The 14,801-nt window shown below is 37.7% G+C and overlaps 2 protein-coding genes across 6 annotated transcripts in view; one reads left to right on the forward strand and one right to left on the reverse strand.

The window, feature by feature from the left end:
* Positions 1-203: 203 nt before the first annotated feature.
* Positions 204-1,202, forward strand: MED18 (mediator complex subunit 18). The gene is made up of 2 exons (XM_014888150.2): positions 204-362; positions 524-1,202. Exons 1-2 carry the CDS (start codon positions 290-292, stop codon positions 1,075-1,077), a joined length of 627 nt encoding a protein of 208 aa, XP_014743636.1. The 5' UTR covers positions 204-289; the 3' UTR covers positions 1,078-1,202.
* Positions 1,203-3,786: 2,584 nt separating this feature from the next.
* CERT1 (ceramide transporter 1) overlaps positions 3,787-14,801 on the reverse strand; it is a 75,489-nt gene continuing 64,474 nt past the window's right edge. For all 5 annotated transcript variants that reach the window (XM_014887624.2, XM_014887544.2, XM_088156574.1 and 2 more), the window contains 7 exons: positions 12,442-12,537; positions 11,621-11,753; positions 11,424-11,494; positions 10,004-10,132; positions 9,123-9,252; positions 7,785-7,921; positions 3,787-6,692 (listed from right to left, as the gene is read on the reverse strand). In XM_014887624.2, coding sequence (XP_014743110.1) covers positions 7,794-7,921; positions 9,123-9,252; positions 10,004-10,132; positions 11,424-11,494; positions 11,621-11,753; positions 12,442-12,537 — 687 coding nt within the window. In that variant the 3' untranslated portion in view covers positions 3,787-6,692; positions 7,785-7,793. The remainder of the gene's footprint in view (positions 6,693-7,784; positions 7,922-9,122; positions 9,253-10,003; positions 10,133-11,423; positions 11,495-11,620; positions 11,754-12,441; positions 12,538-14,801) is intronic.

Consider the following 14,801-nt stretch of genomic DNA (forward strand, 5'->3'; position numbering starts at 1 on the left):
GACAGCCTCTTCCACCGCTCTGCCGGCCTCAGCATCACGCAGCTCTGCGCCAGGCCAAGCGGAGGTGCAAGAGGCGGTTCCGGCCCGTCCTCAGCCCGAGTTCCGCTCCGTGTGAGGGAGCGGGGGCGGGGCGTCCCACAGACCACCCCCCCCCCCCGCGGCCCCGCCCCAGCCCCTCACCGGCCCCGCCGAGCCGCCAGGGGGCGCTGCTGCCGCCGCAGCCGTCGCTGCCGGTGCCGCCGCCGTCGCCGCCGAGGCCGAGGCCGCGGGGCCGCTGCAGGAGCGCACGATGGAGGCGCCGCCGGTGACCATGATGCCCGTCACGGGCGGCACCATCAACATGATGGAGTACCTGCTCCAAGGTAGGCGGCCGCGGGACCGGGCAGCGCGGGCAGCCGCGGGCAGCGGCGGTGGGGGCTGGCGCCGCGCACGGGCGGGCCGGAGGGCGCTGGGGCGGGCGCGCTGCGGAGGGAGCCCAGCTCGGCCTCGGCGGGAGGCGATGACCGTGGCGCTGTCTCCGCAGGGAGCGTGCTGGACCAGAGCCTGGAGAGCCTCCTGCACCGCCTGCGCGGACTGTGCGACAACATGGAGCCCGAGACCTTCCTGGACCACGAGATGGTGTTCCTGCTGAAGGGGCAGCAGGCCAGCCCCTTCGTGCTGCGCGCCCGGCGCTCCATGGACAAGAGCGGGATGCCCTGGCACCTGCGCTACCTGGGACAGCCTGAAATAGGCGACAAGAACCGCTACGCGCTGGTGCGCAACTGCGTGGACATCGCCACGTCCGACAACCTGACGGACTTCCTGGTGGAGATGGGCTTCCGCATGGACCACGAGTTCGTGGCCAAAGGGCACGTGTTCCGCAAGGGCATCATGAAGATTGTGGTGTACAAGATCTTCCGCATACTGATGCCAGGAAACACGGAGAGCATTGAGCCGCTCTCCCTCTCCTACTTGGTGGAGCTCAACGTGGTTGCGCCAGCAGGGCAGGACATTGTTTCTGATGACATGAGGAACTTTGCTGAGCAGCTGAAGCCTCTCGTACACCTGGAGAAAATTGACCCCAAAAGACTAATGTGATTGAAAATCCGGGCGACTAGATTAAGGCAGTGGTTTTGTTCTTCAGAAAAGGATGTTTTTCTAAAATGCTTTCTGTAGGCAAATCAAACTAGGGAGAAGGTAATAAAGAACTACGTATAAGTTTTGTCAGTTGCAATTACTGAGTATTTTTTTCCTTCACTTGTGAATATGAACAAAAGTGGACACTTTAACACTGTTCAAAAAATCAGTAAATGTTAATACTGATAGTTTTCCTTTTCTTTTGTGGGAGATAGGCTTTTTAAGGTATTGCCTAACACTCTAAAAATGTCAACTTACTGGAATTCATCCCTCTGTGTACCCAGATCCCACTGCTGTCTTAAGATTTTTTAGAGCACCATTTGTGTATCCTACCTAGTCATCCAAAATTTTTCTTTTCAGTAATAGATGACGTTAATTTCTTAATTTTAATTTTTTTAATGCAGGAGATGCTGTTTCACACAAGCATAAACACAGGAACTGCTGTATAAAAGAGCAACTAACTGTACACCTCTTCACCAAAGCTTATATGACAGGAACAGCTACTTGTTAGGGAAACTGTTTCTTCTGATGTAACCAAAGTTAGAAGAGGAGGAAAATCTAGTAATATTAATATTTGCAAGTGGTTTTCACATATTTTAACAATGTTCCATTATTTCCACTGGAATTGGTTAGGACAGTCTTAGTTAATAAGAAAGTAAATTACAAGGTACTTTTTATTACTGAATTTCTCACAGCAATATGAAATATTGAAGTGTTAGGTGCTTTTTATTTAAAAAGTCACAATTTTTCATTAAAAATTTATTACAAAAACAAATTAGCAGCTGCTAGTTGAGTTACTGATGATTTTGCTTAGCACCTATCTTGATAGTAGGATGTTTAGTTACCCTAGTATTGCAGTGATAATTCAGTGTTATTTGAATTAACTGAAAGAGTTTTCAAATACAATTCAGTCAAAAAAAGGTTGGGAAAGACAAAGTAGCTCATTTAAATTTCTCAGGTTCTTTACAGACGTCGACCCTTTTACCCACTGCTAAAGCCTATCAACCCATCGCCACCTTTCAGCACTTTATGAAACAAGGCAGGGACCACTCTCAGAAAAGCTTCAAAACGTTTTAAATAAACAGCTACATCTTTAACTGGATCAGCGCTAACATCCCATTGTCACAGGCTCTAGGGTGCTAGGGCAGTACTTGAGCACCCTCAGGCTGAAGACAGAGCAGTCATTTCCAGCAGGGCAGCAGGGACGCGTCACCAGCGTGGCTGCTCATTACCTGTAGTACAAGTATTTTCTGGAGGGTACAAACACACCGACAATTCTGTTTATACTTGGCCATGACGCCCTCACCAAGACAGCACGCTATCCTGGGCCTCTGAGCTGGAATTCCTTCATATACAGGGCATAACTTCCTCGAGGCTGCATGTGCCAGGCTGCTCCCAGCAAATGGGAATCCTCAGGGCTCTTGTCATATTTTGCCGTTCTTAGCACTGGTTAGGAATCGCTTGTGACAGAATTGTACCGTCTGTAGCTTGTGTCTTGGCACGCAAAAGTTTGGGAAGTCTTGTGGATAACAATAGGTCCAACTATTGATTGATCCAAATTAATAAATAATTAAAAAGCCGTTATTTTTAAGGAGAATTAGTTTAAACCCAGACAACTGCAGCAATCCATAGTACCAGGCTTGCTTATGCTGGCTGTAGTCCATGTGCAGAGAGAAGAGCTTACTGCATCAATGGCTTCAGCTGGAGACAATTTCAGGTTGCTAATGCTCAAAGTGTGTCCCTTTCTTCTAACAAAATGTACTTTTCTCCTCCTATAAAACTTAGCTTATAAAAGGCGGAGACTGAAGATGATTAGGATTAGTAATACACACCAGTTAATTGCCTGGCATAGCCCTAATTATCATTCATCATCCAGGGTGAGATTACATAGTTAAACAGAAATGCTCGATCTCTCCTTACTGGGAAGTATGTAATTTTTAAATTATGCACATAAGTTATGGGACCATGAATGTGAATTGTGACCTTTTAATTTTTTTTTTTAATTTGGGGGATTTATTTTTGCTAGGAAAAATAGCTGCATTTTCTAAGGTCAGAGGTTACCTTAGAACTCTCGATTTTTTGCAGTATATTACAAGAGGCCTGATACAGCTGATAAGTTTTGTTTCTGTTCAAGTAATGCCTTCTGTTACTTCAAACTGTTCCTCCAGTGTTGCATACCTGTAAGGTTTCTACAATTTTACTGATTGCAATATAAAGAAGTAGAAATCACTGTGCAACAAATAAAGGTAGGGTTGTTATTGATCCATTACACACCACCTACTTTGCTATTAAGAAAACTTGCTCATGGAAGCTCATCTCAGTTACTAAAAATTATTCTTACTTTGGAAAAGCCATAGGCTTACCCTTTAGCACATCTGAGCCCTGGATTGCTGTTCTTCCCATGGAAGTGCTCTGTATTATGACTGCACTGTACCAGGAGCACCTTTTAACACCCCTCTGATTTTGCACAAAATGAACTTCTCAATATATAAACTAACATGGCATGCAGGTTTTGATCTCAGTAACACAAGTAAACTGCCTTCTCGTTAAATGTTTTCCATGCACTAGAATATTGTATATAACTTTATTAATGATCTAAGAGTTGGTTATGGGTAAAATATTTTAAGTTTCTCCAAATATTAGAAAGTTAAAAATAACGAGAAGCCAAGATTTTTCTTCATAATTTTTAATACTTTTAACTTTTAAATAATGGTTTTAAATTTGTGATTGTAACATGTAAGAGCCAACTTCTTTTAATTTTTAAAACTTATCATTAGGATCATAAAGCTATTATAGAACAGTTACAACTCTACACACTCAAGGTACTCAAAAATATGATTCATGTTTTAAGTCTGTAAATGAACAGTGGCAATTCAAATACAGCATTATCTGTACAACTTGACAAAAATACAGGTGGACAATCTGATTAAAGAGAATCTGCACAACTTCAGATAAGCCAGCTCAGCCCAATAAAGTAAAAGGTAAGGTTTTTTCAAAGTGCATCACATTTTTCAGATAAATTTGTCAAAGATTTTCAGGTTCTCAGAATAACAATGACCATCTCATTTTCATTCCCAGTACAAGTTCTATCAGGTCATGTCCTTCAGATCTAGTTTGGCAATATCCAAATTCTCTAAACAGATGCAGATATCCAGAGAATGATATCTGATGATTGCTGCAGTTTCAGCTTTTTGAACTGGTTCAGCTTATAAAACAACCATTCTAGAGTCAGAAGCTGCTTCTGCAAAGACCACTACAGCTGCATTAATACTCCTGATCTATTAACAGGAAGAAATGAACTCAAGAGTGCACAGACCTGGCAGTGACTGACAAGAGGGATGGGCTCAAGAAATTGTATAAAACCATTAAAGCAACATCCCTTCCAGAAGAAAGGATCTAATGGCTACTCACACAAGAACAATCTGAGAGGCCTACTGCCTTTTGAAATTATTTTTCCAGAGGTCCATTAATAATGATTATGAGAAGACTGAGAAGTCATGTAACTCCTTCCATAATCTTTAAAAAACCTCTTACAAATCTGATTGGGCAGGGCTAGCTGCAGTGAAGTACCAGTGCCTTTATCTAAAAGTAAAACATACTCTTTACAAATAGTATCTGTAGTGTCATTTTATTTACAGAATAAATCGCAAAAGTACATCACATTTAGTGCAAATGCAACTAATGATATAAGTTTATATACTGCTTTGTAAACTTTCCATACCTTTGTAAAATAAAGCTATCCTATTAAATTAATAAACTTGCCCGTGTTCCAACAATTACCAGAAATGGCAAATAAGGAGTTAAACTCTTTATATTTTGGACATTTTTTTAAGTTCCCATCAGTGGCTATTGGTTGATTGTAAAAAGATGAAGTACATTTGAGGTATAAGATTTTGTTTTTTAATGTTGGTATATAAAATGCTCACTGGTGATATCGTAAAGATGTACAAGTTATCATCTTATTTGCCTTACTAACATTACCATATAGGCACTTTTCTACATATTCAAATGAACAGAATAACTCTGTAATAAGGCATATTCCATGCACACCATTAGAGAAAGGCAAATAAAAAGGGAAGAGTTATGGAGCATGAAATCTGCATGCGTGAGTAATCATGTGTTAGGTATGGTTTCATCTCTACAGAGAAGATGAACAGAGAAGTTTTTCAACACTGAATCATTTACCAAATCTTCACTAAATTACTGTAATATATCTCTTTTCAGGCACCTAGCACTATATCTAATAAATCTGACTTTCAGCTTTCTTTTGAAGAAAATATATCTGAAACTTTTTCCCTCAAGATATAGAGTTTAGTAAAACACCAAGCAGTCTCTGAAGAGTTTCCAACTATAGGACATGGATAAAAGACCTCACAGTCAGTACTAGCCCGACACAATCCTCTCCTAACAAGTATCTCCAGAATCAAAGGCAGGCAAACATCTGACATTTATATTTTCACAGCAGCTAAAGGGAACTTTCCAGTAAGAACTACACATTCTTACAGCTCTGATGGGTTTTTGATCAAGAGGAAAATAATTTTCTACATGAACCTCATAGCACAGCTTTATTGAGATGAGGAAAACATGCTGGATCTGAAATAATGTATTCATCCTCAATCTAGACTGGGAATGTTGTTTCATATAATCCAAATTAATTCAATAAATATTATAGTGTACCTTCTCACAGCTTTGGGAAAGCCCCGGATATCATCCAAGAAAGCAGTCCACAGATAGCATGGACGATGTCTCCTAGGTTTTAGGCAGTCTCTTGCCCTCTCATACAGAATCTTTCTAGATATTTCTGGATCATGTTTAATAACAAAAATTCTGCAGCACATATTACATAACTAAAAAATACAATAGAAATATAAAGATATCTGGAAAAAATAAAGCTTTTCACACTCTTACTCCTTCAGAACTAAAGATCGTCATAAGAGTAAGACAATAGAAAAGGCAAAGTCATAAGGATATTGACAGCCCTCAGATATTAACTGGCATTTTATGTAACAAGATGATTCATTATAGAAACCAGCAGCAATGAACTGTGATTATACAAAGCAAAACAAAACTTACCAACAAGTTACCTAGGTTTTACTAAAGCCACTCCTTTCAACACCCCCAAAATACCACACAGATTTTTGTGCATATAAAGCACATACAGTATGCCATATGTGCATTTGTTTCTTGTGCTTTTTACACATGCACAAAAACTGCACAAGTATCTTAGGAAGGCTGACAATGAAATTCTACAACTTGTTTAAAATTAACACAGTAGCCCATGTTGGTGATTCAAAGTCGTATGCACTCTTCTTCTAAAGCAAGCAAATAAAAATAGAGCCATATACATGTTATCAATACATGTATTTATAATTACACACTGATTCAGCAAGAAAGGTAGCAGGAGAGAGCTATTGTTAAATATTCAGCCCCATGGTGTTGCAACACTTCTTCACTTCAGTATACAAAGCCTAGAACCTGGGCCATAAAAAGACTGTAGATCCTTCGTTCCAGCATGGAGTGCTTTATGCATAATCACTTCTCCAATGTGGAATGCTCACCCAGTCTTGTTCTGATTGCTGCAGGTAAGCAAAGAAAAGAATACAGCACTGAGAAATCTGTATACTACTAGTAAAATTAACTTGTTAAACACCTTAAGTATCATCAGGACTGCTATGATCATGTGTTAACTGTTGGCTTGTGATGCTGTATTTTTAATGCTTTACCTACACTAGGTCTCAAACAATTTACATTTAAAATTGTGAATTATTATAGGGATAGCTGTCAAAGAAGAATGAAACAACTAAGACTTTTGGAGTCTGACACAGTAAATAGAACCCAAAAATAGAAGTTACCTATGTCACATCTAGAAGTGTTAGAGACTCATCTTCAGATTTGACTGAATGATGCTGTAACACCAGCACAACTAAACAGAATTCCGTGGTTTGACATGACAGTTATAGTAAATAAAATATATAGCAGGAGTCTAAACTAACAAAAACTAGTTAACCCTTATTTACCACTAAGGAGCTCAGATAGCCTCAAAGTGATCAAGAAATCCTCTTCTAATGTCATATCATCATCTAACTGTTCAACCAACTCTTGATTAGCCAATAATCTATACCATTAAAAATATATCCATTGACTTCAGGAAGTATCTGGAAATCCCTTTTCTTTCCTAGGTTCATCAGAAAGGCTAAAAACTTAAGTCACAGTCTTCTAAATACTCTAGTAATTCATGTTGGTCTGTCAGTGAAGTTCCATTAATAAAAATCCTAGGTCAAAACTATTCTGTCAATATAAAATAAAACTGAAATGTACTAATAGTCCATGAAATACGCAATTTTAAGTAGAATTTAAGTTATAAAATCCTCATGAGGCTCTATAGTAACTTCACTATGTATCTTTTCAGAACAAGTGCAAAATGCCTGAGATAGTTGGGAAAAAACAGTACTTCATCCTGTTTTACTTCTATGTAAATTTGACATGCATGCAAAGATTTGCAAGATGAACCAGTAAAAGTCTATGAAAACGAATGCTTGCTAACTTGTGCAGCCTGTACACACAAATTACAAGATGGTTTAAAAAACGTATAATGCATACTAAAGCGAGCACTGAAGCCATGCTAATCGTGTAAAATGGTGAATCAAGAATTTTAAAAGTAGGTATACCTGCCAGTACTAGAATAAAATAGGCTTTCCTGCTGTTTTCTCTTGCACGTACGATGTAAAACGCTTTAAGAACTTTGGATATTCTCGTTTAGCCACTGCCCGTAACACTGATGCTGGTGCCCATCCTCCTGGGTTCACTAGAAGCAAACAGGAAGAACGACATTTTAATAGAGCAACTCCACTAAATGCTGAAAAAGTAAATTTTAGTTCATTACTCCTGCAACTCTTCCTGAAGAAACAGGAAAGAATAACCATCAGATTTTAATGCCCCTAGGCTTGTGTTGCAGCACTTTCTATTTGTAATACTCAAGCTCAGTCCAGATCTATGATGCCATTATTTAGAAAACATTAAATACACTATATGGTGAGTATTGGGAAAATGCCTAAATAGAAGACTATATTCTCAGTGGGCTTCCAAGAAACAAAAGAGAAAGAGACTTGAGCAAATTCCTGTTTCAAAGAAAGCAGTCAGTCTTTTCAATAATTACTGCATTTGCCTGCAGAACTGCCACATAGGCAACACTCTGCAAATGATTATAAAGCATTTAAACAAAATTTGAACTGATTTTAAATTACATTTTCATTCACAGGGGAAGTATGAAAAAGCTATCACTTGGCATATAATCAGTTCAGAATTTAGTAGTGAAAATATACTTTTAAAGTAATTCAGAAACTTAAAGTAAAAAACTGAGTGAACTACCCTTGAAGTGTTTTGTTGCTCTAGGAGAGAAGATAGTAATACTACAATACACTGCTAAATACTGAGTACAGCAACAATACAATTTGGCTTTGACGATTTTTTAGTCAATACCAAGGATTCTATCCGCTAAAAAAAAAATTAAGCAATGTAGACTAGATTATACAGCTTGCAAGTGTCTTCATACAAAACGTATTTACTCCTTCTTGGCATTAGGAGATAAGAACTATATCCTTACTATCAGCAGATTTTCAGCCTAATGAGGTGAATTGGGAGAAAAAAAAAATACAGTAGTACATGAAAAAACCCAGCATTCCATTACTGAAACTAAAAGCTAAGTCAGCTCATTCCAGTTGCAGACATTTCTGCCTACCTTCCTCCACCCCAATGTTATGTACTTAGGAATGAACTACACAGCTCTTCCATTTACTCTTCCCAGAGTACTACATAATGAATGATCCCAATCACCAGTTCATGTAGCACCTTAATTTGAGACCTTCCGAATGTGACGAACACAAAGGTGATGCTATATATAGATTTAACAGAAAATCGAAAAGGCATCAAGCTTTTTTTTCTTTTGTGCCAGTATTCAATTCCCCAAAATTAACATCTGTCATGAAATTGAAAAATTTTGTACTTACCATTAGCTACATATGTAATCTTGCACAGAATGTTGTCCCTGCTTATTTCCTTGTTGCCCTCTGGTGGGCTTACTAACGTCTGACAAATCATAGCAATATTTATTTTGGCACGGACACATCGATTGTTCAGCTGCCAAAAATATGAAACATTGTAAGCTTTAAACTAAATTTGTTTCAGCATAATCAAGAGTGAACATTTTTTTCATCATGAAGTCTAAGACACTCTAGAAGCTGTGTTTCTGAGAGTCTACATTCTAGCACTTCGACGGATGTAACATGAAAGTGAATGAAATGAAAGATACATGGTGGATAGGGCAAGGATCTAAAACGTTTGAATCTGAAGTTTCTTGCTTAACACAAGTGTATTACTTCAACTGCTGTGACAAATCAGTAAAGAAACGTTTAAAGAATAATGTATGAGCATTTGCAAGTATCAGTTAACTTTTCCCTTGAAAGCAGGCTATAGAATAGCAATCAAAGAGAAAACAATCATTGCTGTCCTCTGGTAGAACCAAGGCAAAACTGTAAAACGGAGACTTAACCCTATCTATAATTATATAAACCTACTCTTATATTTGACAATACTGAATAGATATTGATTTGATTACATACAAAATAATCTCAACTCTTTAAAATGTTTTCACATCTCCAGAAATTTTGCTTCCATTCTGCTGTAACACCTTAGATCTGACAACTGAGAGATAAGACAAGAAAGGTTTTGGCTAAGAATGCATTCATCAAGTCATTTTATCACTTGGTTTAAATCAACTGTATTTTTGTAAAAACCCTCCATCTCCCTCACACTAGCACTGCAAATGCATTACCACAGAACAGAAAACTACCTTAAAAACAGAACTTCATAGAATCAAAATAATACTTACAGGAGCACTGTCATGTTCTACAGAGAAATTGCATACAATCCATGTTTCCGGATCATTTTCGCTGAATGCTGGTATCTTTCTGATGGCAGACAAATACAGCACATCCCTTTGAGACGCTGGCCACACTCTCTGCAGAGAAACACCTGAACATAAGCTTTTCCAGGTTTAACTACTATCCTTAGTTAAAATTAAAAACTAAGCAAGGCAAACCAGATCAGTTATATTATTAAGTTCAAGTTAGTAATTTCATTCTGAAAACTGAAAGAGAACATAGCCGTTGTAAATAGGCAGCAGAAATTTCAGCATGGCTACACTTCATACAAAAAAAATATTAAGGCAAAGCTTTAAGGCCTTTGAAATGCAGATGAGTTTTTCAGTTTAAAAAATAGGAAGAGGCAGTTACCCTCCTGTATCCTCAACCTCAGGTTTGCATTTTAGTTAGTATTTGTAAGCTACAAACTGAATGAATGGTTAGGCGTATAGGGATGCATCTACAGTTATTTATGTCTCCAGAGAAAAAGAGAGAGGAAAGATGTATTTAAAACAATTATTACTTCAAAAAGCTACTACTTCAGTAAGACAGATACAGCAAACTGATATTATTCAAGAGAAAGCTTGAGAAGCTACATGTGCGACAAAATAAGAAAACATACAGAAGTTATTTTCCTGACATTTAATAGGAGAAAAAAGTTCTGGATTTTACCCCAACCAATACAGATGACACAACTGTCTTACTCAAAATTATGAGTCCTCTATAAAAGAAGTTTTAATGTAATTGCACTAGTGGTAAAATTGTCAAAGAAAGATATTTAACGTTTGAATATACTAATACTTAGAAACATGCAAGACTAAGGATAAATACATATATTTCATTCCTGTAAAATTTTTAGATCTTTATGTTTTAGTTGTTGGGTTATAATTCAAACGAACATTTTTATAAACTGACACCAGAACCACTCTGGGGGAAAAAAAATTATGGTACAAAGACACATGTTGCACCAACAATTAAAAACATTTGCATTATGAGGTGGTATGCCAACTAATTGTGGTGAATGGTAACCTGTGTTTCTGAAAAAAAAAAAATCTGATCCAGTGGTGTAGGTTTCCTCCTTGTAGTCAGTGGTGATTTATTGCTTCTGTTTGCTTTGGATGACTCTGGCCTTGCTGGCAGCGATAAAATCGTGAGATTAAAAGCAGGCCTTGCTTGCTTCTAGAAGGTCTATCAGACACATGCACAACCAATTATGCTCTCAAAAAAAGTTTGAAAAATTGATGGAAGCTGGAGTTTAATAGAGAACTTGTTCTGGAATATTGTCCAGAACAGTATTTTAAATCATTAAGTCAGTAAAGTATTCAGAACAGTATTGGAACACACATGTTTCAGACATCCCAGTAAGGTACGCAAATTAAGTGTTATTACCTTATGTGTCTGGTAAACGATGATTGCATTATCAGCTAAATTTTCCACAACATGGAAATTTTCAATTGTTGCTAAAAGAAGGGGCGGTGGAGAGAAGGGAAAAAATATCCGTCAGTAAACAATCACAGACAATAGGACAATGCTATAAACACTGCTCTTGCTAATAAAACTGCAAAGCTGAAGAACCAATGCCTTACTTTCCCAGTCATTACGAACATCAACGTTCCAGAAGTAGTGGCAAACTTCATGCCCTGTTACCCCTTTAACAGCATGGGTTGCTTTCAAAGGATCTAGAACTATTCCATTCTCTTCTACTTCTCGTCTGTATACCTATAGCCAAACAGAAAGAAAAGTGTAGAACAGAAATTGTCAAAACTGTTCATGTTTTAATTGTTTAAATTTAATCAGTTTAAAATAACCTAAACCAACAAACCACTTACCTAGAAGATTACCACATGAATAATTTGCCATAAGAGTGTTCTCTGGTAACACCCATGAAAGACATTCTTATGTGGCAATTCACATTAAAATACCAGTATTTTAAGGTTTCTACTCCAAAAATGATTAAGCTAGCTTATTTATCACTATTGACATGTTTTCATAAGCACAGTGGAATAGCCAACATTGTAGCTTGTTACTCTTATTTTTGTACATAGAAGTTACATATTACTTTGATACCAAGCTTTAAGTAGGAGGGAATGAGAAAGGAACCCACAAAGATGCATCTGTTCCAAAAGTTACACAGAATTTTGTATGAATAAATATATAGGGAGCCACAGCTCTCACGGACCCCAGTCCCAACCTAAACAATATTATTCCCAGAGAGAAGTTTCAACACCATAACTTTCCCGAATTCCACTATTCCATAATATTTCTAGAAATCATAAATTATTTAGGTTGGAAAAGACCCTTAAGATGATGAAGTCCAGCAGCAAAGATAAATGCCAAATGTACACTGGAAATATCTGTCTTCATAGTGTATCATCTTATACTAACTAACCAAATCTGAAACATTTACCTTCATTTCTCCTTCTTCTACCACTAGCTGCCAATTGGCATCTCCTCCTACATCTTGCAAGGAATACGTCATGTGGTTTTGTACCATCTCTTCCACCTGTAAAGGAAAAAAAATAGGCATTTTTAACTCATTCATTCAATCTTTCGGGGAAGATACTGTACAGCACTGGAAGTCACAAATTAATACTTGAATTCCTGTGCAGGAGCAGAATTTGAATGAGAGAGCTCTCTGTCAGGTTAGGAACAAACAAATAACGCTGGCCTTCAGAAAAAAAAACAAAGCCAAAATCTTGATTAAAATTTCAACTTGGTTCTTTGTGGGGATTTCCTATTCTGCCTTTGTGCCTTTAACTGCAAAACCTTATCACTTCTACCTAAAACAGTTCTTTATTTCAGCAGATGGGATCTGCAAGTATCTCTAAATGGAATTGAAATGCACTGTAAGATATTCACTGAAGAGCACTTTAAAAGCTCAACAAAGGCAGAGGGTTAAGGGAGGAAGACTGACAAGCTCTAAAAAGCAAATGCATATCAAAAGTCATATTGGAAGAGCAGTGAAGAAAAAAGTCACAACCAAAGCATGCCTGCTCTGTTCAGTAGCATCTTTGCACAGTTGACAGCTAGGAAAAAACCAGAAATGCCTACACTCAAAGGATAATGACAGTACAGAGATTCTATAATTATAAAATGCTCATTTAAAATTTATTTTGCTAGCAGCTGTGCCTTTTTTTTTTTTTACAGCCAAATATTTGCTATATTTTTATCAAGCTATGTGACTATCTAATTTTTTATTCCATAGAATATGCATGAAAATGGGTACTGGGACAGGAGGATGATGCTTATTTTAGATTTAATATATTATTTTGTTTTTTTGGTTCCCCATCCTTTTCCAAATGCCCCAAATAAAACCAGAAGCAAAATCATAGGATATCCATTGCTGTGTAATGCTTCAAGTATTCAAAACACTTTAATAACTTCTTTCCATCCAAAAGGTAGATGACTACTAAAACTTGTCACAGCAAGCAAGTCCAGACGATTAACAGCATTTTCCTGAACTATTGGAAATACCTTTTTTTTTTCAAAAGGATAAGCACTATAAACAAAAGTTGTTAATTGACCAACACAAAGATTAGTTCAAGGAGTGCACAATCACAAAATTAACAGTCTGAACCCTAGGGTGCTTTTGCACAACTTAAAAAATATGAAGCCTAGTGTGCAGTAAAATATGTAAAACATATTTGAGCAAGTATGAAAGCAAGTAGAAAGCAAAATAAATAATAATTAATCTTTTTCTACATAGGGTACAGAATTGAAAGATGTTATTTACTTTTAATTTAAGGCAGTAATTTTGTTTGTGCTATGCACTCAACAGGAAATACACTTAAGACCAGAAAGAAAAAAGGTAATTGAATAAATAAAACTCTAGAAGCACAACATGAAAAAAACCCCAAAATCTATTGGATGGAAATCCTAGTGTATCTTAGTTTAACTACCCATAGAGTTATTTAGACAAAGAAAAGTTATCAGTCCAAGTTTTGGGTGTTTTGGTTTTGAGTTTCAGTGAACAAAAAGCACCACCAAGATTTATGTTTTAGCTTCTAGACAAGCCAACTTTTGCTGCCAGTTACTAGCAGATTTCCTACAAGTGTCTTCCTTCTTTTTCCTCAGTGAAACAATGACAGTACAATAGAAACCAGGTAAGAATGTGGGCTATTTAAATATTCCATTTATTAGGTCTAGGTCACACTTCTTCAAGAAAGGAATCCTTGCCACGATCTCAACACTTAATTCCCCTATCTTCAGGCCCTTACATATTTTCTATCCCACCTCTTAACTTATTGAGAACAAAGCTATGCTTTATCTACTTACTTTTGTCTTTTGATACTTTTTGCTTTATGTGCTAAATGCAAAGGGATGAGGAAAATATCAAGGAAAGAAGAGAAGGAGGCATCCACAGGAATGCAATGTAATTCTCCTGCTTCACCATGAAATGCAGTATTTACACAACCTGCTTTTGCACACTGTCTGTACAAACTGTATTTCGTCTATGCACTGGTCACCATCTGTCAACCTGCACCTATTTCAGAGGTGCAGTCAAGATCCAAAGATTCTTCCCACCTTAGAGGCTCACTATTATTACAGCTGGGCTCCTAGCTGGCTACAAGAAAGATCTGCAAAAATACTTGCAACCTGTATGCCATATGACCTGAATTTTGAGTGGCAAGTTCTTCCCTTCAGAGGCCTAAGAACTACTCAGAACGTATAACAAAAAGCTGATAGGTCTTTAAAAGAAAGTGATCTGAACTCCCACACAACTGGCAGAGACAACAATGCCTTTCTAGAGGCACACCGAAGAAACAA

Source organism: Sturnus vulgaris, chromosome Z, assembly GCF_052056855.1.
Source record: "Sturnus vulgaris isolate bStuVul1 chromosome Z, bStuVul1.hap1, whole genome shotgun sequence".
Taxonomy (NCBI): domain Eukaryota; kingdom Metazoa; phylum Chordata; class Aves; order Passeriformes; family Sturnidae; genus Sturnus; species Sturnus vulgaris.